This window comes from Heteronotia binoei, chromosome 8 (genome assembly GCF_032191835.1).
Source record: "Heteronotia binoei isolate CCM8104 ecotype False Entrance Well chromosome 8, APGP_CSIRO_Hbin_v1, whole genome shotgun sequence".
Taxonomy (NCBI): Eukaryota; Metazoa; Chordata; class Lepidosauria; order Squamata; family Gekkonidae; genus Heteronotia; species Heteronotia binoei.
The window spans coordinates 58301742-58325999 of record NC_083230.1 but is presented as its reverse complement, the minus strand read 5'-3'; the positions used below and the strand labels follow the sequence as shown (position 1 = coordinate 58325999).

At 41.0% G+C, this 24258-nt stretch overlaps 1 protein-coding gene and 1 non-coding gene across 3 annotated transcripts in view; both read right to left on the bottom strand.

Annotated features, from left to right (window-relative positions):
• Positions 1-24258, bottom strand: part of SYT1 (synaptotagmin 1) — a 668825-nt gene that overhangs the window by 298033 nt on the left and 346534 nt on the right. For both annotated transcript variants that reach the window (XM_060245124.1, XM_060245125.1), the window contains one exon: positions 12231-12416. In XM_060245124.1, the coding sequence (XP_060101107.1) occupies positions 12231-12399 (169 nt within the window). In that variant the 5' untranslated portion in view covers positions 12400-12416. The remainder of the gene's footprint in view (positions 1-12230; positions 12417-24258) is intronic.
• LOC132576720 (U4 spliceosomal RNA) lies at positions 23789-23922 on the bottom strand. Its single transcript, XR_009555774.1, has one exon. It is a non-coding gene; the product is annotated as a U4 spliceosomal RNA (small nuclear RNA).

Here is a 24258-nt window from a genome sequence, read left to right as displayed (position 1 = left end):
TCACTTTTAAGCATATTCACAGGTCATTTTTTTGCCACTGGAATTTCTTCGTTTCTGAGATAAATTGAAATGATGGGATTTTTCCATTAGAGATTAAAGAGGTGAAGGGCTGGTAAACAGCTCAAAACTCTAATGTACTGCAGAGAGAAAAATATTAAAACATAAGGATTATTGTAGCCAATCAGAGTTGAGAGACTGACATGGCCTCAGTGTAGTTATTCAAGAGGAAAAAAGTCCTGTGATTATGCTAATCAGGCACACAATCAGAGTACAGGGATTTGCATAACAGAGAAGAAAATGGTACAGTCATGCTTCAGTAGTCTTAGAGCATCTCTACCCTTTAATTGTATGACTCGCTGTAACAAAATGACTCCAATCATTTTATCCACAGTACAAAGAACAATGTGACAAACCATCTTGAACATTTCATGAGGCTCCAACTCCACTCTTAAAATGGATGGAAAGACATATTGGAATTCTAATTCTTCAGTTGTTTTAATTCTCTTCATCTTTAGGGAAAATGACATAGGAAACCCAATCTGCAACAGGCTTATGACACTGTAATTTCTCTGGAAGTATGGCCCACTACTTTTAATTAACCCTCCAAAAAAAGAGGCTTGGATTGTAGCACGACTTATCTACACATAGATCTGGCTGAAGGAATTATTTTTTTTTCCTCCTGAAATGGTAAGTGACACTACTATGTTGGATGAGGTAAAAAGATGAAATTTCAGAAACAGGTGCTTTAAAAATTAAATTAAGCACACTGTTGGATCATTGCTAAATGAAGGCTAGCAAAAGTGTTGGTTTCCCTTCATTTTTTTTTAAATTTTAAATAGTTTATTAAAATCTCAAAGTAATACAAAAATAAAATAAAATAAAAAGTGAAACTCAAAATTACAGTGCAAAACTAAAACAAAAATAAAATAGAGCAAGACTGCAAAATAATACATCCATAGTATATCCATACAGACAAACCATCAGACATACAATAGCAAACAAAATTCAAGTATCTCCTTGGCAATTTACAACATGGATTACTTTGGGAAGTTACATATTGAAAAAAACGAAACCATTTCTCTTCAAAATATGACTTATACGATGAGTTATCAGATGCAAGAATTTGTGATGCCAGCTTATCTGAAACAAGGATATCTCATACTTTTATAAACCACTTTCGAAGTGCTGGAGCAGACCTTTTCTTCCAGTACTGAGCTATTCCAATTTTTGCAGCAATATTAAAGAAACTACTAAATGTTACTGCAATTTAGTAACTTCTGTATTTCCCCAAAAGTTTAGGAGTATAGACTCTGGAGAATTAGGAATTGTAGCTCCAGCTATACAGTTAATGACTGGCAGAATCTTGTTCCAGAAGCACATTATAATTGGGCATTCCCACCAGCAGTGCAAAAATGAACCTGGTGCCCCACATTGCTTCCAGCAATTTGGTGATGTTACTGACTTGCAGTGATAGAGTTTTTGAGAAGTCATGTACCATCTTGAGAAAACTTTGTAATTTTGAAATCTAATGTTGTTCAACTTTGATTTAAACAGTTAGACCATATCATTTTCCACTGCGACTCACTCAGTATTAAATTGCAATTTCTATGCCAAGCCTTTTGTTGCGATGATAACAATGACCATTTCTTTCTCTTTAAGAGCTCATAAATGGATTTCAATACCCCCTTCAATCTAGGAAAGCCGGCTTTAATAACTGTTTCAAAAGTTGTAAGATCCCTTTGCAAAGCATTTTTCAAATCATTCACCTTAGTCATAGAAAATATTTGCTAATATTTAAATCAAGGTATGCTGAACCCAATTTTTTTTCTCCATCTGCTTTTGTGATCATAATTTCCCCCTGTAAGTTAAATCACATAGTCTAAAGACATTAACTTCTCTCCACTCTTTAAAGGAATTTGAAGATCTTCCAGGAGCAAATCAAGTCTGACCTAGAAAGGCACTCACAGGCGAGATCCCAGGTGCCAACACCCCTCTATATCTATCCCAGATAGCAAGACAGTGCAACCAAAAAGGGTTCTCTTTTATTTTTGTGGGCCTCTCTCCTGGGCGATCCCATAACACCTCATGAAGAGCATTAGGATGACAATACTCCCGTTCTATGAAAACCCATTGTTTTGATGGTATTGGATATGAATAAAACAAAATTGTTTTTAATTGAGCTGCCAAATAATGTGTGTGAAAGTCAGGAAGTGCCAGTCCTCCCAGACTTGAAGGCTTCATTAGCAAATTAAAGCTGATTCTTGGAAACTTTTTATTCCATATAAAGTTTTTCCATTGTGCTTGCCAGACTTTAAAACAATTAAATGGAACTGAAATAGGTAGGTGCTGAAAAAGAAAAAGAAATTTTGGGAAAATAAGTGAGCAAATCATTTCAATTTTTTCAAGCAATGAGAGATTAAATTTACTCCAATCCTCCAATTGAGTTCTCCCAGATAAGAGTCCACACACTTAACCACTACACCAAACTAGCTCTCTATAGGACACTATAGACTTTAGAAGTCTGGGGCAGAGCTGTGACTCAGTAGTAAATGACTTGCTTTGCAAGAGGAAGTGACCACGTACAATCTCTAACATAACATATCTTTTTTAAACATTTTTGTTAAAAAAGGATCTTGTGTAGCAAATTGGAGGACAGACCATTTCGGAGAGCTCCTACCAGTATTGAACTAGATGAACCAATAATCTGTTGGGATCTATTATAGCATTGGAAAAAGTCCTGAAAAGGGCAACTAAAATGATTAAAGGGTTGGAATGCCTTCTCTATGAAGAAAGGTGAAAACACTTGGGGTTCTTTAGCTTGGAGAAAGGTCGACTGAGGGGTGACACAATAGAGATTTACAAGATTATGCCTAGGATAGAGAAGGCAGAGAAAGAAGTACTTTTCTCCCTTTCTCACAATACAGGAACTTGTGGGCACTCAATGAAATTGCGGAGCAGTCAGGTTAGAACAGATAAAAGGAAGTACTTCTTCACCCAAAGAGTGATTAACACGTGGGATTCACTGCCATGGGAGGTGGTGGCAGCTACAGGCATAGCCAACCTCAAGAGGGGATTTGATAAATATATGAAGCAGAGGTCCATCAGTGGCTATTAGCTGAAGCATATTATTGGAACTCTGTCTGGGGCAAGAGATGCTCTGTATTCTTGGTGCTTGGGAGGGGCAACAGTGTGAGGACTTCTAGTGTTTTGGCCCCACTGATGGACCTCCTGATGGTGCCTGGGTTTTTTGAACACTGTGTGACACAGAATGTTGGACTGGATGGGCCAGTGGCCTGATCCAACATGGCTTCTCTTATGTTCTTAATAAGGCAATTTCATATCTTCATATAGATGGCAACTGGAAAGTATAGCATGTGTGAAGATGCTTCTAACATTTTCTTAGAAAGGATTTCAAAGGAGAGAAGAAGAAGATGATGATATTTATACCCCTCCCTAAACTCTGAATCTCAGAGCAATCACCATCTCCTTTACCTTCCTCTCCCACAACAGACATCCTGTGAGGTGGGTAGGGCTGAGAGAACTCTCACAGAAACTGCCCGTTCAAGAGAACCTATGCAAGAGGCTGACCCAAAGACATTCCAGCGGCAGCAAGTGGAGAAGTGGTCATTTGGCTTTCCTAAACTATTCTGTAAAGTAAAGCAAGTTATCTTGTAGTCCTGTCATCTTGGATTTTTAACAATCCTACTTTTTAGAAAGAAATGAGTACAAACAATTTCACTAAAACCTTTGCTGAATTTAGGAAATCTATATAATCACTTCCATTAGGCCTTTCATAGCAGACTCGCCCATTGTTTACGGTGCATCAGCATTGATAGAGTTCCACACTCTTGCTACCTTCCCAATATATTTTGTGCCAGAAAGACAATCAAATAGCATTTTTGTGCTCATAAACTATGTACAGTGCTCATTATTGAACTTGTCTATGGAGAAAGAATTCTCAGTTTCTGGACATGAAAATAATTGTTGAGCCCACTACTGTCCCCACGCATAAGGAAAACAGTGCAATGTAAATATTCAGTCTTGTTCTTAGTAAAGGTGTAAAGATCCAAAAAGTTACATGGACTACATCCTGTTTAAGATAGAGGCACAAAAGACTTCCAGTTCCCTGCATTCAACATACTACTGTTCAGGGCACAATCCAAACACCATTCTGGAACTGCTTTAGATGGTTTAATAGCCACCCAAAGCTGCTTCAGAAAGGTGGTTGGATTGTAAGCCTGGTGTCGGAACAGCTGCAGTGTTGCAGAGACCAGAAAAGGGCAGCGCTGGGGACAGGAATGGGACCGCCTCAGACCTTCTGCCCTCAATGCTGGCGTATGGTTCTTTCAGTATAAGCATAAACACTCCCAATGAACTCATTGGGAAAGGAAACCAACTGCCCTTTTACTGCCTCCTTTCACACTGAGTATAAAGACTCAGTCTGCAATCAATCAAAGAAATGCATAAACCCCAGCAAGGCTGCTCATAATTTAGATGGTTGGGTGCACAGCACCAAATTATATCTTTCTGCCCTTATTCTGAGCTCATCCTGAAAGCACACAGGAATGATGTAGGTGGGAGAATTCTAGAGATAGGACACTTAGCAGGGTTGGATCTAGGGGGGAGCAGAGGGGGCACTTGCCCCAGACACCACCAGGGAGGGGGCGCCAAATTGGGTACGGAGTCCATTCTATTCTATGGGCCCATAAGATCTCTCGGCTTGACTTCGCGAACGAAGATTTAAGAAAGGTGCAGTAGTCCACGTCTGCTGCAGGCTCGCTGGTGGCTGACAAGATCAATGCGGGACAGGCAGGTCCAGCCACAGTGGCTGCAGGGAAAAGTCTGATTTGGGGTTGGTGCTGTAGCAGTGCAATTCTTCCTCAATCTCCTTTTGTCCTCAAGACCAGCTATGCATGCGTTCTCAAAGGAAGAGACAGCCTGGTGGATGGTGTGCCTCCATGCTTTGCAATCTGAGGCTAGGTCAGACCACTGGTGATGGTTAATGCAACAGGTACCAAGGGATTTCTTCAAGGAGTCCTTGTACCTCTTCTTTGGTGCCCCTCTATTTCGATGGCCAGTGGAAAGTTCGCCATACAGGGCAATCTTGGGAAGGCGGTGGTTTTCCATCCTGGAGATATGCCCTGCCCAGTGCAGCTGCGTCTTCAACAACAATGCCTCGATGCTTGTAACCTCCGCCCGCTTGAGGACTTCAGTGTTGGTCACAAAGTCACTCCAGTGGATGTTGAGGATGGTGCGAAGGCAGCACTGATGAAAGCGCTCAAGGAGTCGCAGGTGATGACGGTATAATACCCACGATTCGGAGCCGTAGATGAGGGTTGTCATCACAACCGCTTTGTAGACATTGATCTTTGTGCCTTTTTTTCAGATGCTTGTTGCTCCACACTCCTTTATGCAGTCAGCCAAATGCACAGTTTGCCTTTGCCAGTCTATTGTCAATCTCCTTGTCGATCTTGGCGTCTGAGGAGATGATGCACCCCAGGTAGCTGAACTGCTGGACTGTCTTCAAAACTGATTCACCCACAGTGATGCAAGGAGGGTGATAATCTTCCTGGTATTTGTTCTCAGGCAGCTCCAAGAGAAATGCAGGGAACAGAACAAGGGTCTATATGTGACTTTTGTCGACCTTACCAAAGCTTTTGATACCGTTAGCAGGAACGGCCTGTGGCAAATCTTGGAACGTTTAGGATGTCCCCCAAGGTTCCTCAGTATGGTCATCCAGCTACATGAAGACCAGCGAGGCCAAGTCAGACACTGCAACGATCTCTCTGAGCCCTTCCCAATAGGCACAGGTGTAAAGCAAGGCTGTGTTCTCGCGCCAACTCTCTTTACGATCTTCTTTAGCATGATGCTTCAAAGAGCCGCAGTAGATTTAGATGATGACGATGGTGTCTACATCCGCTATCGCACCGATGGCAGCCTGTTCAACCTGAGGCGACTAAAGGCCCACTCCAAGACAATGGAAAAACTTATCCGAGAGCTACTGTTTGCTGATGATGCTGCACTTGTCTCCCACTCGGTATCAGCTCTGCAGCATATGACGTCCTGCTTTGCAGAGGCTGCCAAGCTATTCGGCCTAGAAGTTAGTCTGAAGAAGACAGAAGTTCTCCACCAGCCCAGGGTCCATAAGATAGAATGGGCCCATAAGGCGGTGCCATTTTTTAATCCCCCCCCCTCAAAAAACATGTAGATCTGGTCCTGATACTTAGTATAATAAGGGAGCATTTTTCACAAGCATCAAGCAGAAGCACAAACATTGTTTCAGTGTATTGCTTACCAGTATTCCAACTCAGGATGCAAACACTGGATTCTATAAACTCTTCCAATAGGAGAGACAAGGACAATGCACCCCAAAGAGGGGAAACATCCTGACTCGAACTTGGACTGCTGCAAATGTCGCCTCCCTGCCTGCAACAGCCTTTCCATCCTCAACAGCTGCAATTAATGTTTATTTCCTTTGATTTATATCCCACCCTTCCTGCAAGTGGGCTCATGTCTCCCACAGAGGGGGCATAGGGTAAGTGTGCTCAGTGCAGAAAAAACTTTTCCCTTGGAAACATGCTGGCAAGACACCAATGTGTTGTCAACATGGCATCATGCTGATTTAACTCCACATGCAACTGGGCCAAACAAGGATTAGAGTTCCCAGCCTCCAGGTGGGGCCTGGAGATCTCCCATTTTTACAACTGATCTCCAGCTGGCAGAGATCAGCTCCCCTGGAGAAAATTGGAATAGCAATAACTCACCAGAAATTATTTAACTCTCACACTCAAAATGTGTATATCCTAATAAGTTTTATACAGACAACAATTAAAGCACACCATTCATACAATACGGCCTTTGCCTTCCCCTTGAATGCAGCAACTAGTCCTTTAACAAAATCCAGGTTCTCATATCATCCTCAAGAAATAATTCAAAAAATGTTTCTCTGGGCTAAATGCCTCCAAAGTATTCTGCTGTTGAACCCTTGAAGATCCAATAATTGTTAAAGGAGTCCAAAGTATCCTCTCCTGCTTCCACCCCCAAAGTATCCCAGTATTTTCCAACACAGATCTGGCAACCCTAGTGCACATCCATGTTTCTGGGTAAATACCACCCACTGCAACCATTTATGAAGAGCGATTTCCCACAAGGAACGGGTGAGTATTCACTCAATGACTCCTAGTTTCCCAAACATATGAATTACTGGAACCTGAAGTTCACCCAAGTGACAGTAATCTCTCAAATCCATAGTTTATTCTATGTGCATCATCACATGCTATCTGTTGTTACTACTGAACATTATTACTGTCCTGAACATTATTTATTACTGTCCTAACCATATGAATCTAGCAGAAGAACAGAAATATGCAATGCAAAATTACTGGAAGGAGATAGTCAATCAACATGATGGGTACATATCCAGTGACTGGTTCTGATTATGCAAAATTTCAGCTGTGTCTGGAACTCTTGCAAGGCCTCTCTGTCAGGAATATCAAATTTTTGCTGTTCCAAACTGTGTGCTTCTCTTTGCAGTCTTTCCAGCCAGGGTTATTCAATATTTCAAGTGACCTGTGAGGTACCCTATTAGTGTGTACCTAGTTCTGCAGTATAAATTGTAGTCCTGCTTCTTCCTTCTCTTTTACTGACACTGGGATTGGTGCTTGCCAATATATGAGCTTTGCCTTTGGTGAGACTCAATCCACTAGCCCCTGTTTCTCATCACAGTGCTTCCCCCCACTGAGCACACCACTTATGCAAATTGCATGCATGTTATGAGTAACTACTGTCAAACACGCCCCCCCCCCCCATGCCCTTAAATTCTGATCTTGAATAGAGTTGGAAGAAGTTTCTGCTGAAGTCAGGGGGACATAGCTCAAGCAAATCTAGGAAATTAGCTGCAATTGGGTGAATGTGTTTGGGAAGACTGTCCTGGTGCTATGTTGAGACAATATTATTTGATATCAACAGGAGTCTTTGTGAAGGAAACTACTGTTGTGTCATGTTTGTATGCATGGATTTTGTATATGAAAGGCATGGCTTGAAGTATCAGAGATGATACCCTGTGAGGTAGGTGAGGATGACGGAGCTCTTTTGAGAATTGCTCTTGAGAGAACAGCTCTGAGAGAACTTGTGACTGACCCAAGGTAACACCAGCAGCTGCATGTGGTGGAGTGGGGAATCAAACCCAGTTCTCCCAGATCAGAACCCATGCTTCTAATCACTACACCAAATTGGCTCTCATGAAAAGGAAAATGGGACACATTCTTCACAATGCTAATCTGATTGTCAATTAAAAATTTATCTTCACAGATTTTAAATCTGTGGCATTCTCCTCAGATTTAATTCCACCCCCACCCATTACATTTAACCAAAAAAGCATTTGCAAAGCATATATTTGCCGAAGTAATATGTAGTATTTTCTAAGTAAAATTTTCCCCTGTGATCAGTCACATGTGTACAAATATCTGAAAGCTAGTAACATATGGACTTCATGCCATTTTAACACACTGATTTTGAAAGCAGTAATGTTGACTGACAGCCCCAAAGCTGTTTGCTATCAATTTTGCAAAAACTGCAGCTGCCAATTTCCTAGATCCATTTCAAAGACAAAAATCAATTAATTTTCTAATTTATTACCTGTCATTAAAAAGTCTCACATTATGCCACAGTGATACTCTTTAAGAATACAACTGTGCCAATATTCCAATTTTTAAAAAATGTCTTTGGATTTTTTATTCACATCTGTATGGCAATCTGGGCTTACCTGTGCACCCTCATTTGTGGCCCTGTGGGGACAAGGAGAACTTGTGAGGGTGACATGGGCCAGAGCAGGCTGTGCCTGGCATGAAACACCTGGCTGTGTGGACAGCTGAAGTACTGAGTGGTGCAAGGGCATGAAAATCAGTCCTGCCCCTCCCAGATTGAGCCTATGATGGGCCTGAACTGGGCAGTGGGAGGGGTGGTGGGGAGCCACTGGGAGGTATTTAAAATGCTGTGCCACGCAGTTAGCTCATCTGGCTGCATAGAGTTTTTACAGTCTGGGGTCATAGGTTCACACTGTGTTTGTCATTAATAATTTGTGTCTAGGTTCAGCACCATGCTGCCAAAAAGGGTTACCCGTCAAGTGATGGTGGCTGCCACTTTGCCTCTGCAGACAAGTGGTCATAGTGCATAATTTATGGAGGCAGAGCCTGCCACTACTCCTCCAATGTATCAAACAATGAGGAGGGCAGCAGTGTGGAAATCCAGAGGTAAAGTCATGGCAGCAGCCAGGAGTGCTGACACACTGCAAGGGCCTTCTCGGGCAGTGAAGATCCTCACTAAGTGGTTGAATTGGTTAGATGACAACCAACACTGGAAGCATGCCAAGAAATCAGGAGCAGTAAACAGCGGATCCCAGGCAAGAAGGCTGAGATGGTGCTCTAATGAGTGCAGGGGGCAGACATTGTTGTGATGAGTCCTCATTTTTGGGATCAGAGAACTCCAGCAACTCTAAGAAGCTGCACACTGGATGGCAAAGGTCACAGGCCAAAGGCCTAAAGATGGAGGTGGCATTGCATGGTCGGGGGGGGGGGGGACTCAAACAGCGAGGGAATATCAGGTGAGTCCTCTTCAGAGGGGGAGTATAGGTGGACTGCAGCAGATTACTGGAGAGCTGCAGCACAGGTATATGGGCTGCTAGCTTGGGCTATCCAGCATAGGATACAAACAGTGCAAGCTGAAGGGGCCCTGAAGCTGTGTGGCTGGGCACAATGCTTCTGACCCCTCCTTCATTACATCCAAATTTGGGGATGATAAAGACCCACTGGGAATAAACCTCTCACAAATGGTTAGGCAGAGAATTCTGGGTGGTTTCTATGTTAACATCTTCACCTTATTGAAGCTGATGCAGATGAGGGTTGGAGTGAAAAAGCAACAAGAAGAGACAGGAACAGCAGTACGAAAACAAGGTCAAGCATACATGATATGGGTAAATACAGGTCTCTTGACCACCACCCCTAAAGGACCCCCAACCCGAGAAAAGTCCTAAGAAAAGCACAAGGTTATAACATGTATACATCAGCAATTACTTAACTGACCAGGCTAAAAAAATAAATGCCTAATTAGTAATTATTCATCCATAGCAGCTGGAAAGCACCGGTTTGCTAAAATGCTGTGTGTGCAGATAAAGTATTTATTTTCTCTTTCAGCATATATTAACCAAGTGTGATGCAAAGGATGGAATGTCCATATATGTTGATTATAAAATAAGACTGGGAGCCCTCCGTCTGTGGCCTGATTGGCCAGAGGGACAGTTAGAGGCCGTGGCGTCGGGAGCCTTAAATTGAGCTGTGCTACGACACAGACTTCAGAGACTGCCCCTGCCTTGGGTGTTGTTCTCTCCATGCTTGCAAACATGTAAACTTGCTTGTTGCTGACCATCCTTGTTCAGAGTTTTCTTGGTAAGACAAAAACTGCCCATAACAATTCCATAACTGGTTGGCTGTCTAATAGGTGTATATGGAAGTTATAATGCACACCTATCCTGCTCCAGTGTAACCCTACACCCTGATTGGACCCAGATGCAGGAAGGACAAAAAAGAATTTTAACTTGGGGAAAGAAAGCACATATCTTCATGGCCCAATCCAATCTTTACCCAAATGGATGGACAAATTTATGTCTGCAAAAAGCAAATTAGTCAAGAATAGGATAACTGGGATTTTTTTTTAAAAAATGTCTTTCCTATGACCTTCAGTGTATAACAATCACATCTGCCTTTTAATTTTTGTCACTGTGGTGTTCCCAGTGATTAGGCTTGCTAACTCTGAATTATGAATTTCCTAGATTTGGGGTTGAGCCTAGGACACAACAGTTTGGAGAGGGAAGGAAGCTCAACAGGGATGTGATGCCACAGAGTCAACTCTCCAAGGCTGCCATTTTCTCCTAGGGAACTGATGTTCATAATTTGGAGATCAGTTGCTATTCCAGGAGAACTCCAGGCTTCATCTGAAGGTTGTCAGTCCTACCAATAATACTTGAGTAGTCATCAGTCTTCAACAGTAATAGATAACCTTGCAACAAATAACCCTACCAGCTACTAAGTGAAAAACATGTTACAGCTAATAGTATCCACGTGATTAATGGTCCATACAAGTATAAACCACTGTAGTTGGTGGGAAAGGTAGAAGATATTTTAATAATTACATTAACTTGAAGAGTGAAGGGTTTGGAAGCTGGCAGCAGAATCCTCCTTCTCTTCCAGCCTTTTTCTTTCCATTTGCATTGTTCCCTCTAAGCTATGCATGTGAACAGCCACTCATCAATACAGGAAGCTCCGCTCAGCAGCAATCTGCATAGGGTCTTGCACTGCCCATTGTCCATTTTAAGATGACAGAACTTCTGTTCTGCTCAGGATGTGAACTGTTCCATTCAGTAGGGGGGAAGTTAGAGGGAACATTGCCCCATGTGTTTTAGCTAGGGTTGCCAACTTTAGCTAGCAACTGTCATCTCTAGCTGTTCCTTGAATAACAGCTTGATTTGCAAGCAACTATCTGATGATATTTAACTTCATGCCATGAAGAGCTTCCACGGCCCATTGTCACTCATTACACTTCTATTAAAGGGACAGGGCATTTCTTTCCTGGCCATTTGGCAACCTTAGCTGCAGGTTCATTATCAGTTTACCCCACCCTATCTGCAATGTGAGAATAATGCTGGCTCACTGTTTTATAGGATTGTTTCAAAGATCACAACAGCTCTTTGTAAACTCTACAGCACAAATCAATTGTCATAAGAATAATTTCCTTGTACTTGGCTTGTTGCCCTTGAAAGCTTGCTTTCAAATCCTTTGTCATCACTGTTAGTCTAAACATAATTATGAGGAGAGGGGATTGGAAGCCTCACATGGCCTGCTACCCATCCCAAAGCCAAGCTTAAAGGTTAAATCTGCATCACACTTGAAGTTGTCCTGCTTTTCTGCCAGATAAGATTCTCAGTCTCTTTGCTGACTAATCCCACCAAAACTCTCAGTGCTAGTTTCTGAAGAGTTCTGGTCTCAATGAAAAAAAAAAGGTAAAAATCAGTGCCTTTAGATGAGCAAAAGCATTCAAACATATTTGCTTATATATAACAAAGCACCACATTATTTATACATTAGCCTGAGTTAATGAAAGAACTTAAAATATGTGCATTTTCCAAGAATTTTTAGACTTGGCAGGTGGAAATGTCTCTTCAATTCTGTTTTACTTACATGGAATTTTGTTCAGTTCATTCATAAATTTCTCCTTTAGCTTGGAAAAGGCATCTTCTTTCCCCCCTCCTCCAGGAATCGCTGGTTCTGTGCCATTATTCGCTGTTACAGATGCAACAGTGGTGCCTTGTAGTGCTGCTACAGCCTGGAATTGACCTTCTTTTGTCATGTTAGTCCCAAGAGAAGCTATGATGGGAAAGGGTGAAAAAAACAGAGAATTTTTTTTCCAAAAGACTTAAAACACATCTTACCTCAACAAAACCCAGAGAGCAGTAACCTCAATGGGTGCACCTGCTAACTGGGTAAATATCACATAATTACCATATTGCTTCATGTTAGTTCATACAATATTTATTAGACCACAGGGAGAAAGAGTTTTCCAGAAGGTAATAGCTACTGCATTTTCTTCTCTCACAACTCCTTTTCAGATATAATTGTTGAGCCTCAAACAATTATATCTGTTGGATCTATCAATATGGCTCAGCATCTGTTGTTTAAACTTTGGATTCTGCCCTTTCATTTTGAAAGCATAAGCAAACTAACTGACAGCAATTCCATATATACAAACATTTGATTGTATTTGCATAATTATTCATATACTGTATGTGCCTTTGTGCAGGAAGTTTCTGAGCACCAATAGTAGCTACAACACTAAGAAATTCTTCCAGGATAATTAAACCACTTTGAAGCTTCCTTGAACTCTGTAGCCAAAAGTGAACCCTATTTAAACTGTAGAATTGCGTATTATTCAGAAAAAAATAGTTCCCTTTTTTCATTCTGGAGTCACCTTTATTGAAAGCATTTTACTTCCACTGACATTTGCTTCAGACAATATTCTGTTAAATTATTTACTTCTCTCATTGGTATACTGACAAAAACCATTGCATCTGTGGGTAGTTAACTGCCTCCATATTATAATACCCATTGTGCTGAAATACATACCCTTATACATTATCATACTTTTAACTCAATGTTTGTTTTATGAGCAGTTTGTGATACCTTTACTTGGGCTCTAGCAAAAGCAAAACACTTTTATGGAGCATATATTTGAGCAATCTGAATGTGGCCTGAGGGCTGGCTCAAACGTTTGCTTTGGTTCTGAACAGGCTGTTCTGATACTGCATGGTATCCTAAATAACATTGATTTGAATAACCATTCTCATTTTTAAAAAATTTTCAGAGAACCAGAGAGAGAAGGGATTTGACAGATAACAATCATTCATTATTGCTCTGAGTGTACAATTGTTTGCATTCCCCCACAAAGAATTATGCCTGTAGCTTCCCACTGGGAAATTATTCTTACAAACCCAATAAAATGAAAGACTTATCAGACCAAGAGGTGCAAGAGACATCCAGTTGTGGGAGGAAAATCACAAATTATAGGCAAATGCTACTGCAGAAGCATTCTCTTGGATACTGTTAGAATTGTTCAAAAGGATAATGGAATCAAATAATAATAATATTTTAAGAAATTAGCAGTACTTTCCTAAGATAAACACATCCTTTGCTTTGTCAAATGTAAGTCTCAGAGTGTTAAATGCAGCATGCCTTTACAAAAGGGGACAACAGGTTTGCAGCGTTTGCTGGTAATGTAACTAAGTCTCAACTTGTGTAAAATAATAATGCAAATAAGCACTGAGTACAATGGGGTTGGGAGGAAAAAAATTGCTAACTGGGTAATCTAGTATGAAAGAATTAAATGATGAAAGAACTAGATGAAAGAATTAAAGATAGCAGCTAGAGAAAATAACTGTTGTAATAGGTGATTTTAGCTACCCACACATTGATTGGGTCAATATGTGTTCAAGTTAGGAGAAAGAGATTGAGTTTCTAGACACTCTCAATCACTATGCTATGGAACAGATGGTCACAGAACCTACCAGGGGAGAGATGATACTGGACTTGGCCCTCAGTAATGCCCAAGACCTCATCAGTTCCTCATCAAATGCTCCTTAGTAAGCTCGAGAGTCATGAGGTAAAAGGACAAGTCAGGGCGGTGAGAACAAAGAGATCTATTGAGGATGGGCAAGGGGGCGTCAACATGGCAAATGGAATTCACTGCCATGAGAGGTGGTGGCAGCCACAAGGATAGATGGCTTCAAGAGACGATTGGGGAAACATACGGAGCAAAGGTCTATCAGTGGCCATTAGCCATAAGGTATAGCTGGAACTCTCTGTCTGGGCAAGTGATGATCTGTATTCTTTATTCTTGATGGGAGGCAAGAGTGCGAGGGCTTCTGTTGTCATGGCCTGTTACCCAAGTGGTTGTGAGGATCTCCTGAGTTTATTGGGGGAATTAGCTAGGAAACCCAAACAAGCAAGGGGGGCAACAAGCAGGATCTCTATCTATGTTTACAAGGATTTTTCCCTCCTTAGAGCTCTCAAATGAACCAAGCCTTAATTAATGAAATGGTTTTTATTATAGAAAATTAGAAGAAATAAAAATCAAACGTATTAATTGAAAAAGCACTCTATAAACACTCATACAAGTTTAAAAAATAAAGGTGGTAGCTGTATATTTATTTATTAATTTAATTTATATGCCATCCTCCTTGCCATAGGCATGCTCAGGGCGGCTCACAGACCAAGGGTCAACACAAGCACATTAGTGTGACCAATAAAATAAACAATAAAAACATAAGACATAAAAACAATTTTAAAACCTTTGCATATATAGAGACACGAAGGGAACTTATTTTACATGGGATTATATTTACCTATTCCAGAACAGAAATCCGAGAAGAAAGGTGAGCAGAATGAACCAGCATTCCACTCATAGTTGTACCCAGTTTCCTGTTGGGAGTGTAATTTAGTGGATGTCCAGACACACCCAAACATGTGCACACACACCCAAACAGAAAGACACACACACACAGAGTCACTCAGTCACCACAAGAGAGCCCAAGAAGAACCATAGTGCATATGGATATAGCCTATATATGATTGTTCCTAGAACAATGCTGTGATGGTGCGAATGAAACAATGCATCTGAACCAGGAGAGCTGCATAGCTTTCCCATGGGTAGTGAATGCAATGTAACATCCATGTGAAAATGTCTTGTGTTTGGTGACCTCTAACAGACAGGACAAGAAAACAAATGGTTTTCACTGGACTTCCGGGGTTGGAAAATGCCGAGCTGAACTGCTTATCAGAAGGGGAGCAGGCTGGAACTTCTGTTCGGGGTAGTGAAAGGCAATCTAATGCCTACTGTCTATTTTTCTCATTCAGAGATTAGTCCAAGATATGCACAGAAAACTTTGAGGAGATTTACTTTGGCTAAAAGGGAGTCCCGGGAGGGGGGGCTCCTTTGAGGCTTTAAAGAGACTCCAGAGACAAGTTGCATTTTCATCATCTGCAGAGGTTTCCAGAGTCATTTATTTGACTTAAGCGCGACAGGATCCTAATCTTCTTTGATTCTACTAAACATCTAAAGCTATGCAAAATCGGTGTTGATCTGGATAACTACAGAAAAGGTACAGATCACTATCTTTCATTCCAGGACTAATTAAAATTTAACAAAATAAAATCAGAAGGTGGTAAATTGGAATTTAGAAAGCTTGGAAGAAGAAGGGGAAAAGGGGCGAAATTTGGACTGTGTAAATTTAAAGGACATTTAAAAAGTGAGAAGGAATTTATTGTTTGGTCTACTTGTGGTTTCTGAGAAAAAGCCCCATTGTCATAAATTTTCTCCATATATCTTTCAAATTTTCTTGCTTAACCAGTTCAAAAAAAAAGAGAAGACTTTGGCAATTTCCCTTTCTTATTTTTCCCCCCAGACCTATCCAGTGTATTCTTAATTGTTCCATTAAAATCCCCCATTATCAAAACTTGATCATATGTCACTTCATCAAATTGTTGCATAATGTCTGAAAAAAGCATCCTTTGCTCCATTTGGTGCATACAATCCCAATAACGGGTTTTTTTTTGCATTTAATATTATTTCTACCATCTTTATTTTTAAACACTAATTTCGGATCCAATTCTTGTTTAATATAAAAAAACATTCCCCTTTTCTTCTGTTCAGCCAATGAATGGAATTCTAGTCCCAATTGCTTATTCCATAAAAATTTGTAATCCTTTCGTTTAATATGTACTTCTTGTAGACAAACTATTACAATTTTGCGTTTTAATCCAGTGAAATGTTGCCTTTCTTTTTTATGGTGAATTTAGTTCATTTACATTCCAAGATAATAATTTGTAATCCATCATGGTGCAAATTCTTTGTGTTCTTCACAAAATCTATGCAGTTCCTGTGTGTTTGTAATTGTAACCCTTCTTCCTTGAAGTTCAAAGTTCATACCTTCAGGTATTATCCATCTATACCTCATTTAATTGTCCTGTAATTTTTCTGTCAATTTCTTATATGCTCTTCTGTCATTTATCACTTGTCTCGGCAACTCCTTCATAATTCTTACTCTGCTGCCTCCCACTATCAGTGTTTTTTCAAAAAAATTTATTCATAATCTTTCCCACCATTTCTTTTGTCATATATCTTATAACCACATCTCTTGGTAGATTTTTTTTTTTGCATAAAGTGAATTCACTCTATACATTTAGTCATACATGTTTCTAGTCCCTTCAGGATTTTCCTCCAGAAATTCTGCAATTATTTTTATTATATATTCTTTCAGGTCAGTTTTTTCATCCTCAGGTACTCCTCTCAGACATGTCTGGGTCTCCATCAATTTGCAGTCATGAATTGCCACCTTTTCTTGTATTTTTAACAATGTGGAATCATGTATTTTCACTCTCCCTTCCACCTCTTGCACTTTCTTTGATGTTACCACAGTCTCATTTCTGAGATCCTCTATATCTTTTTTTAGCTCTTCAATATCTTTTCTAATTTCTTTTTTGGAAGCAGTTATCATCTCCTTCATCCCTTTCATCATCCTGGCTTCCATTGCAGCCAGTTGTTCCTGCATTTTCTCCAGTGAAGCAGCCCTTGCACGGGTTTGCTTGTGTTCTGACATGTAAAAACACTGAAAAACTTGACCTCACTAAATTAAATTTCAACTATCAGGTTTAAAAGAATGAAGCTTGCTTTCTTCAATAAGCCTAATTCCGCCGTCCTCAGAGCCTCCTGGGCTCAGATATTTATTTTTATTCCAGGGCCCCCTGGAAGTCAGTGGGCAGTGCCCACACAGGCCCCCCAAGGCTATGGGCCTGGGGAAGGAAAGAGGTAGAGAGAGTCCCACTTTTAAATTTTTAAGACCAACAACATTTTATTCCAGGTATGAGATTTTGAGTGTTTGCACACTTCTTCAGAGAGGGGGGGGGGAGAAAGAGCCAGGTATAAGCTTTTGTGTGCCAGAGAGAAAGAGCTAGAGAGAGCATGTGTGTGTGAGAGAGATGAAGTCCCATCACATTTAGAGAAACAAATGGAATGGAAAAACAAGAGAAAGCAGGAGAAGGGAAAAATTAATACAACAACAACAAAAATGAATGTGTGTGGTGACCAAAATAATGAATAACAATTAAAAGGAAAAACTCAGTTTCCCTACACTTAGTTGATTTAGTAAAGGACAGCTAACAACATAATAAATGCAGGTAGAAGTAACCTATGGCAATGTATAATATTGTAGGTGGAGGGCTTGTGCGTTAAACCTTGGTACGAGAAGAGGGGTTAGACAACTGTTCTTACTGTTATCTCTGGAGTGCTGAAAAGTCTGTAATCCAGATAACTGCAATTGTTTACATTCATTCCCTGTTATTCTTCCTCTTCCCCTCCCCCTCTGCTTCTGCTGTGCGTCTCACTGAGAAATGTGCTCTTTTCCTAGTTGAAATGAGTTGTGTTGGCTTCTGATATTGTTACATGGAAAGTACCAAGAAAACTGATGGTGCTGTATAAATGGTACATAGCAGTCTAACTTGTATTGTTGGCCAACATCCCAAAGACTGTGATGTACTTTGCAAATTAAATGTATTATGTTTTTTAAAAGTTATGCTAAGGTCCATGAAGAAAAGGTTGGGAGAAACAGATCATTTTTACATTATTAGCAACCAAATTACAGGGTCAGATAGTGACAGGATGCTGACTTGTCCAGCAGTTTGGGATTCTTTTTTAGTTTATTCTGTCTGAGAATGTAGACCATAAGCATAAACTCCGGGGGTGGGGGCTGAAGGGCTGAGCCCCCCCACCCGGGAATTTTCAAGAAGGAATAATCTTCAAAGGCGTGTGAAGCAGTAAAGCTCCCCAATCTGTGTGTTTTTCCTCTGGGTTGTGAAGAAGGAAGCCAGAGGTGTAATGAACTTTTTCACTTTCTTACACATGCTAATTGAGCTACAGAGCAGAGAATGGATAGATAAATAAACATCCCCCTTATCTCCCCTCCCAGAAAACATGTATGTGAACAGGAAGACTATCTCTGGTGACAGGAAAAGCTGTTTTTAGCCTGAACATACCTGGGTCAAAGGGGTGGGGAAAGAACCTTGATAATGTTTCTGGGTTGGCACGAGAAGCTCTTTTGCTGCTTGATTATCAGGAGGGACAGATCTCTCACCTGAGATCTACGAATGGCAATTTTGTCCATTCATCTGGCCGGTCTAGAGTGCTGAAGGAGGACACTTGATATTGTAAAAGGTAATTGTGATCTGCAAAAAATTTTGCTGTATCTTTGGACTCTCTAGATTAATTACTAAGGTTTTGATATCCAGAACACATCAATATTTAAATACGTTTGGTGTCTGTTGGGGGAAAAAAGTATAGTCCTTAACCCCCTGAAAGCATCCACTTTCGGTGTGGTAACAGTCAGGCTGCAAGGCCTTTGTTGGGCTCATCGTACTTACAATTGGGGGAAAGTGAGATTGGGAGAAGGGGCTATGAAGGTCAGAGGCCTTTTAAAATTTCCTTTTATCCTGTGCGCAGTCCAGAGACAACATTGCCAGAGAATGTGCACTCTGTACATGTTCATGCTTTTCCTTTTGCTGTTACCTAAAATGGTATGGTACAGGTTCAAAGCGGCAACCAACTAGCTAACAGATTCAGGTGGGGTAGCCATGTCAGTCAGAAGCAGCAGAACAAAGTTGGAGTCCAGTGGCATCTTTAAGATCAACCAAGTTTAATTCTAGATATAAGTTTTCATGTGCATGCACACCGTTTTATTTAGATCCAGGTGGGTAGCTGTGTTGTTCTGAAGCAATAAAGTTTGAATCCAGTGGCACCTTTAAGAACAACAAAATTTCATTCTAGGTATAAGTTTTTGTGTACAAGCACACTTCATCAGGTACAGGAGAAACAGAATTTAGAGTCAAGGTTCATGAGTACTATAAGTACTATGATTATAGCTGAGACTGGATGTGAGAGATCTGTGAATGGCAGTAAATAACCAAGCAACTACAAGAGAGTCAGTTTGGTGTAGTGGTTAAATGTGCAGGCTCTTATCTGGGAGAACTGGATTTGATTCCCCACTCCTTCACTTGCAGCTGCTGGAATGGCCTTGGGTCAACCATAGCCCTCACAGGAGTTGTCCTTGAAAGGGCAGCTTCTGGGAGAGCTCTCTCAGCCCCACCCACCTCACAGGGTGTCTGTTACGTGTGTGGAGGGAGAAGGTAAAGGAGATTATGACCGCACTGAGGGTTATAAATCTACGGTCTTCTTCTTTTTCCTTCTAATCTCAATTTATACCCCATCCTACTTCCTAGCAAAAAAAAATCTATGCCTCGTGTCAGAGAAATATTTGTGTGTGTGTAACCCCAGTTAACTCTTGTATTTGCATGCTAATTTTATGCAATTCACAGATCTTTCTCACATCCAGTCTCAGCTGTAATCAACTATAATCACCCAGTATTTATGTATCTTGGCTTTTCTGACAACCACCCAACTCCTGTAAGTAAGGGTTGAGGAAACTGTTTTCAATGTATCTGAGGAAGTGTGCTAGCACAGGATAGCTTATACCCATAATAAAACTTTGTTGGTCTTAAAGGTATTACTGGACTCAAACTTTGTTCAACTAGTTAATGATTGCAGAAGAAACTGGGGGGTGGGGGGAAGAATAACATTGTATTACTATGTTGCATACATATTGCTATAGTATTTGAGGGTTCTTTTGGCAGATAGATATTTTGTGTCTTCTTCAAGCCTGTGATTGTTTACATTCATTTAAGTGGATGCTGAACCAGATCCTTTTGAAAATTAATGGCCCCAACAAGCCTTTTTTTCCCTCAAAATGACTACACTCTTAAAGACTTGGTCAAGTAGGTATGTATTGACAATTGTTCACCACCTAGGCATAGGGTTGCCAATCCCCAGTTGGGATCCCCCAGTTTGGAGGCCCCCCCCCGTGCTTCAGGATCCTCAGAAAACAGTGGGGGGAAGGGAGAAGTCTGCTGGACACTCCATTATTCCCTATGGAGATCAATTCCCAAAGGGTATAACGGTGAATTGATCTGTGGGTATCTGGAGCTCTGGAGGGGCTGTTTTTTGAGGTAGAGGCACCAAATTTTCAGCATAGCATTGTATATTACTCAGAAATTGAGTGCCTAGAAACTGTTTTGTATTCTGCCCTGGGTCAGAGACCCATGAATTTATCAAAGTGATGCCATAGTTTTGTCAATTTCAGTACAATCGTACTTTATTAATGAGGCAGAAACAAGACACCTGTAAGTGAACATCCAGGGGAACTTATAAAATGTTTCTCCTAAAGTTTTTCTGTATTGCCTTTTACTGTCAAATTTGTGACCATTGGTTTGTCCTATGCACAATATGTATATTTGCAGATCTTAAAGTGACTATTGTAAAAGTGAATTTCAAAAACAGGACACAGCAAGCAAGAGACCTCTGAGATACCACTATAACCACTGGCCAACTCCCAGCTTTTCCTGGGTTTGGCCTGGTCCATGGGCATTGTTGGGGATGCACCCTAAATTTATGGGGAGGAAGCTTCTCCATAAATTCATAGGTAGTGATAATGGAGACCCCTCCCTGTGATGTCACTGGTTCCTCTCTATGATGTCACTGGATCAAATGCCTCTGACTGGGCCCCAGCCCCACCCCCCCTGGGAAATTGAAAAGTCCACATCCCTGATGTAGACAGGATCTACTAAATACTATGATTTATGCTGCAAAATTGAGTTACTGGTAGCCTCTATACAAATTGCTGACACTGTTCTGTTTGTTCTGGGAAACACCAAATACTATGAAAGATAGCTTGAGAAAACATTAGTTACACATTGAAGTGTTATTGGATATTACAGTATTTTGCTCAGTGAATGCCAGCTAAACACAAACAGTTGTATGATATATCATAATTAAATTAAAATTACATTTCTTAATTGTAATATATTGCTTAATTATTTCAGGTCTGGCAGTTGAGAATTCTGGCTTGAAATGGAAGACATAATTTGCAGTGATGACTTTCAGTTAATTAAACATTAAGTCAAATGTTGTAAATTATTTGCTTCCAGTTTTGGCATCATATTTGGAAACTGTGCTGGGAGCGCTGACGTAGAGCACTAGATCTTTTCTGCCTTTCATTCTTAATTTTTTTTTCTACAAGTAAGGAAAAATAATGAAATTAGTAGAGCCTTCTGATCTCCAGGAACAATTCTCAATGGACTTACAGTGCAGTTAGAAGTCGCTATTAGGGGTGTGCATTCGACTCGGCCGAATCAAAGAAGCCACCGAATCACCCCTGATTCGGAAGTATACGGCACTGTATGCTTGCCTCCTTTCCCGCCTTTGGAAGCCTTTTCCTGCCTCTCCCATAGCCTCACTGGGATCAGGGAGGGAGGAGGAGAGGGAGAGAAGCCCCAGCAGCCAACCCAAAGCATGCATTTGCAAAATGCATTGCAAATGCATGCTTTGCAGGGCTGTTATGTAGCTGATGGCTGGGCTAATCCCCCAGCCATCAGCAACATTGTTGTTCTTTTGTTTACTTGGGTATCCAAGTAAACAGTGTTCTCTGGCCAATCACAGAGCAGTGCTATTTTTTTAAACTGCTCTGTTTAGGGCCAGAGAACCTTTTTAAGGAGTCTGCCTGGCTGGACTCCATTCCATTGCTGCTGTGTTGGTGTGTTGGTGTGTGAGAGTGATTGTGCTGCATTGGCCCTTGGCCTCAGCTGCTGCTGCTCTCTCTCAGCCTTGCCTGACCTGCCTGGGGAAGAGCAGACGTCTAAGGTAAGACAGTCTTGGGGTTCTTGTTTTTATTTTCGTTAGTAAAAGGACTTTTTAAGACTCAGAGTCCCTTTACTTATCCAGATTTGGGTGTGTGAGTACTGGGTAGCTTATTTGGGGTCAGGGGATTCTGCTGGGGGTCGGGGCCTGGGGTGGGGGGGCGTTTTGCCAATTTGCCCATATCTTACTTTAGTGAGAGGACTTTTAAAAATGCAGTGTCCTTTTACTTTTTCTGATTTGGATGGCTTGGATTTTTTGGGGTTAGGATGAAGGGGTTTTTTGGGGGGGAGGGCTTGGTAAAGTTCCTGTATTGTTAAAAGTTAAGTTTTTTACTGTTTGAAAAAGGATTCTGTGTTTGATTTGTTGCTGCTGTGTTGTGCTGCTGTTGTTCCTTTTCTCTTCTGGTTCTGGTTCTTTGGTGGGGGGGGGCTGTTTGGCCTAATTTTCATTGTTAAAAAGGTCACTTTTTGAGTTTGTTGGCCTTTTGTCAGTGATCTGTTTGGATCTATTCTCTGTTGCTGCTGGTTTTGCATCCTCCTGTCCTATTGTCCCTTTTCCTGGTTCTGGTTTTGCGGGGGGGGGGGGAGGGGGGTGTTGTTGACTGATTTGGCCTGAGGTTTTTGTTGAAAAGGTCACTTTTTTAACAATTGAGTTTGCTGGCCTTTTCTCGGTGATCTGTTTGGATCTATTCTCTGTTGCTACTGGTTTTGCATCCTCCTGTCCTATTGTCCCTTTTCCTGGTTCTAGTTTTTTTTTTGGGGGGGGGGGTTAAAAGTTAAGTTTCTTTCTGTCATGTTTTGGTTTTTTTAAATTACCTCTGGTTGGTGTGGGGGTTGGTGTGTGGGCTGTGTGGGGTGGGTCACTTTCATGTTTTTATAGAGTTATTTTTGGAGTCTGAGGGTGCTTTCAGTTTGGCTAGGGCCACTGAATAGGCTACCCTACTAATAAGGGTGTTTTTAGGGATTGTTTTTTTTAATTTTTTTTTTAAATCCAGTTTAGGGCTTTATCTTCTTTCAAAATTCAACTAGGCCAGATAGGGGTGATTTAAAAAGATTTTAGGTTTCTCATAAAAGGCAGCGTGACTACCTGGCCACATCAGGCTCCCTTTTAAAGAGACTAGGGTTGCAGTGCATCTTGATTTCAGCCACTGAAAGCTGGTGCATCCTTATATTTCCATAGGGTATACCACAGCTTCTCTCAAGTTATAGGGGACACCTGATTTCTAGTTTGCAAGGAAATCCGGTTCGTCCAAGGATCTAGTTAGGAGAAGTTTAACTAGGAGGATATAACAAGGATTGCCTTCATCTCAAGGTAGCCTTTTAAAAACTGTAGCCAGGTAGAGGCAGGATCACCTAGTCTTCTAAACTTTACCAGACTACTACTACCCCAACCCAAAGGAGGACAGGTTAGGGGCCAAAAAAACAAACAAAAAGGTTTTGGTGGGAAGGTTTTTAAAAAGAAGTCAGGGCACCTGTTGGTTCAGGGTACAGTGCAGTGAGTTAGGTTTGTAAAAGTTTCAATTAGCAATAATCGCGCCTGGGATTAACCTCATTGGCTACGATACTGCCACTGCGCAAAGGTTGATAGACCAATCTATCCAAGCTGATAGGGGAATTATAGGCGAACTGAAAACTTCTGTGAATTATAGCCAGCTGCCCTTGTCACTTCCGTTACTTCCCCCATATTTTGTAATTCTGACGAACTTTAAGCACTGGAAAGCCTTCACGAGGGCTCGCTTTGATATACTGCCAATACTGGCCAATGAAGGCCGGTTTAGGCAGATTCCTTTTCAGAAAAGAGTTTGTACTTGTGACCTAACATCCATTGAGGACCTCTATCACTCCCTATTTTATTGTCCTGATTTTAAGATTGAACGGGATAGGTTTCTGGATAGTATTTTATCTTCTCTTTTTGGTA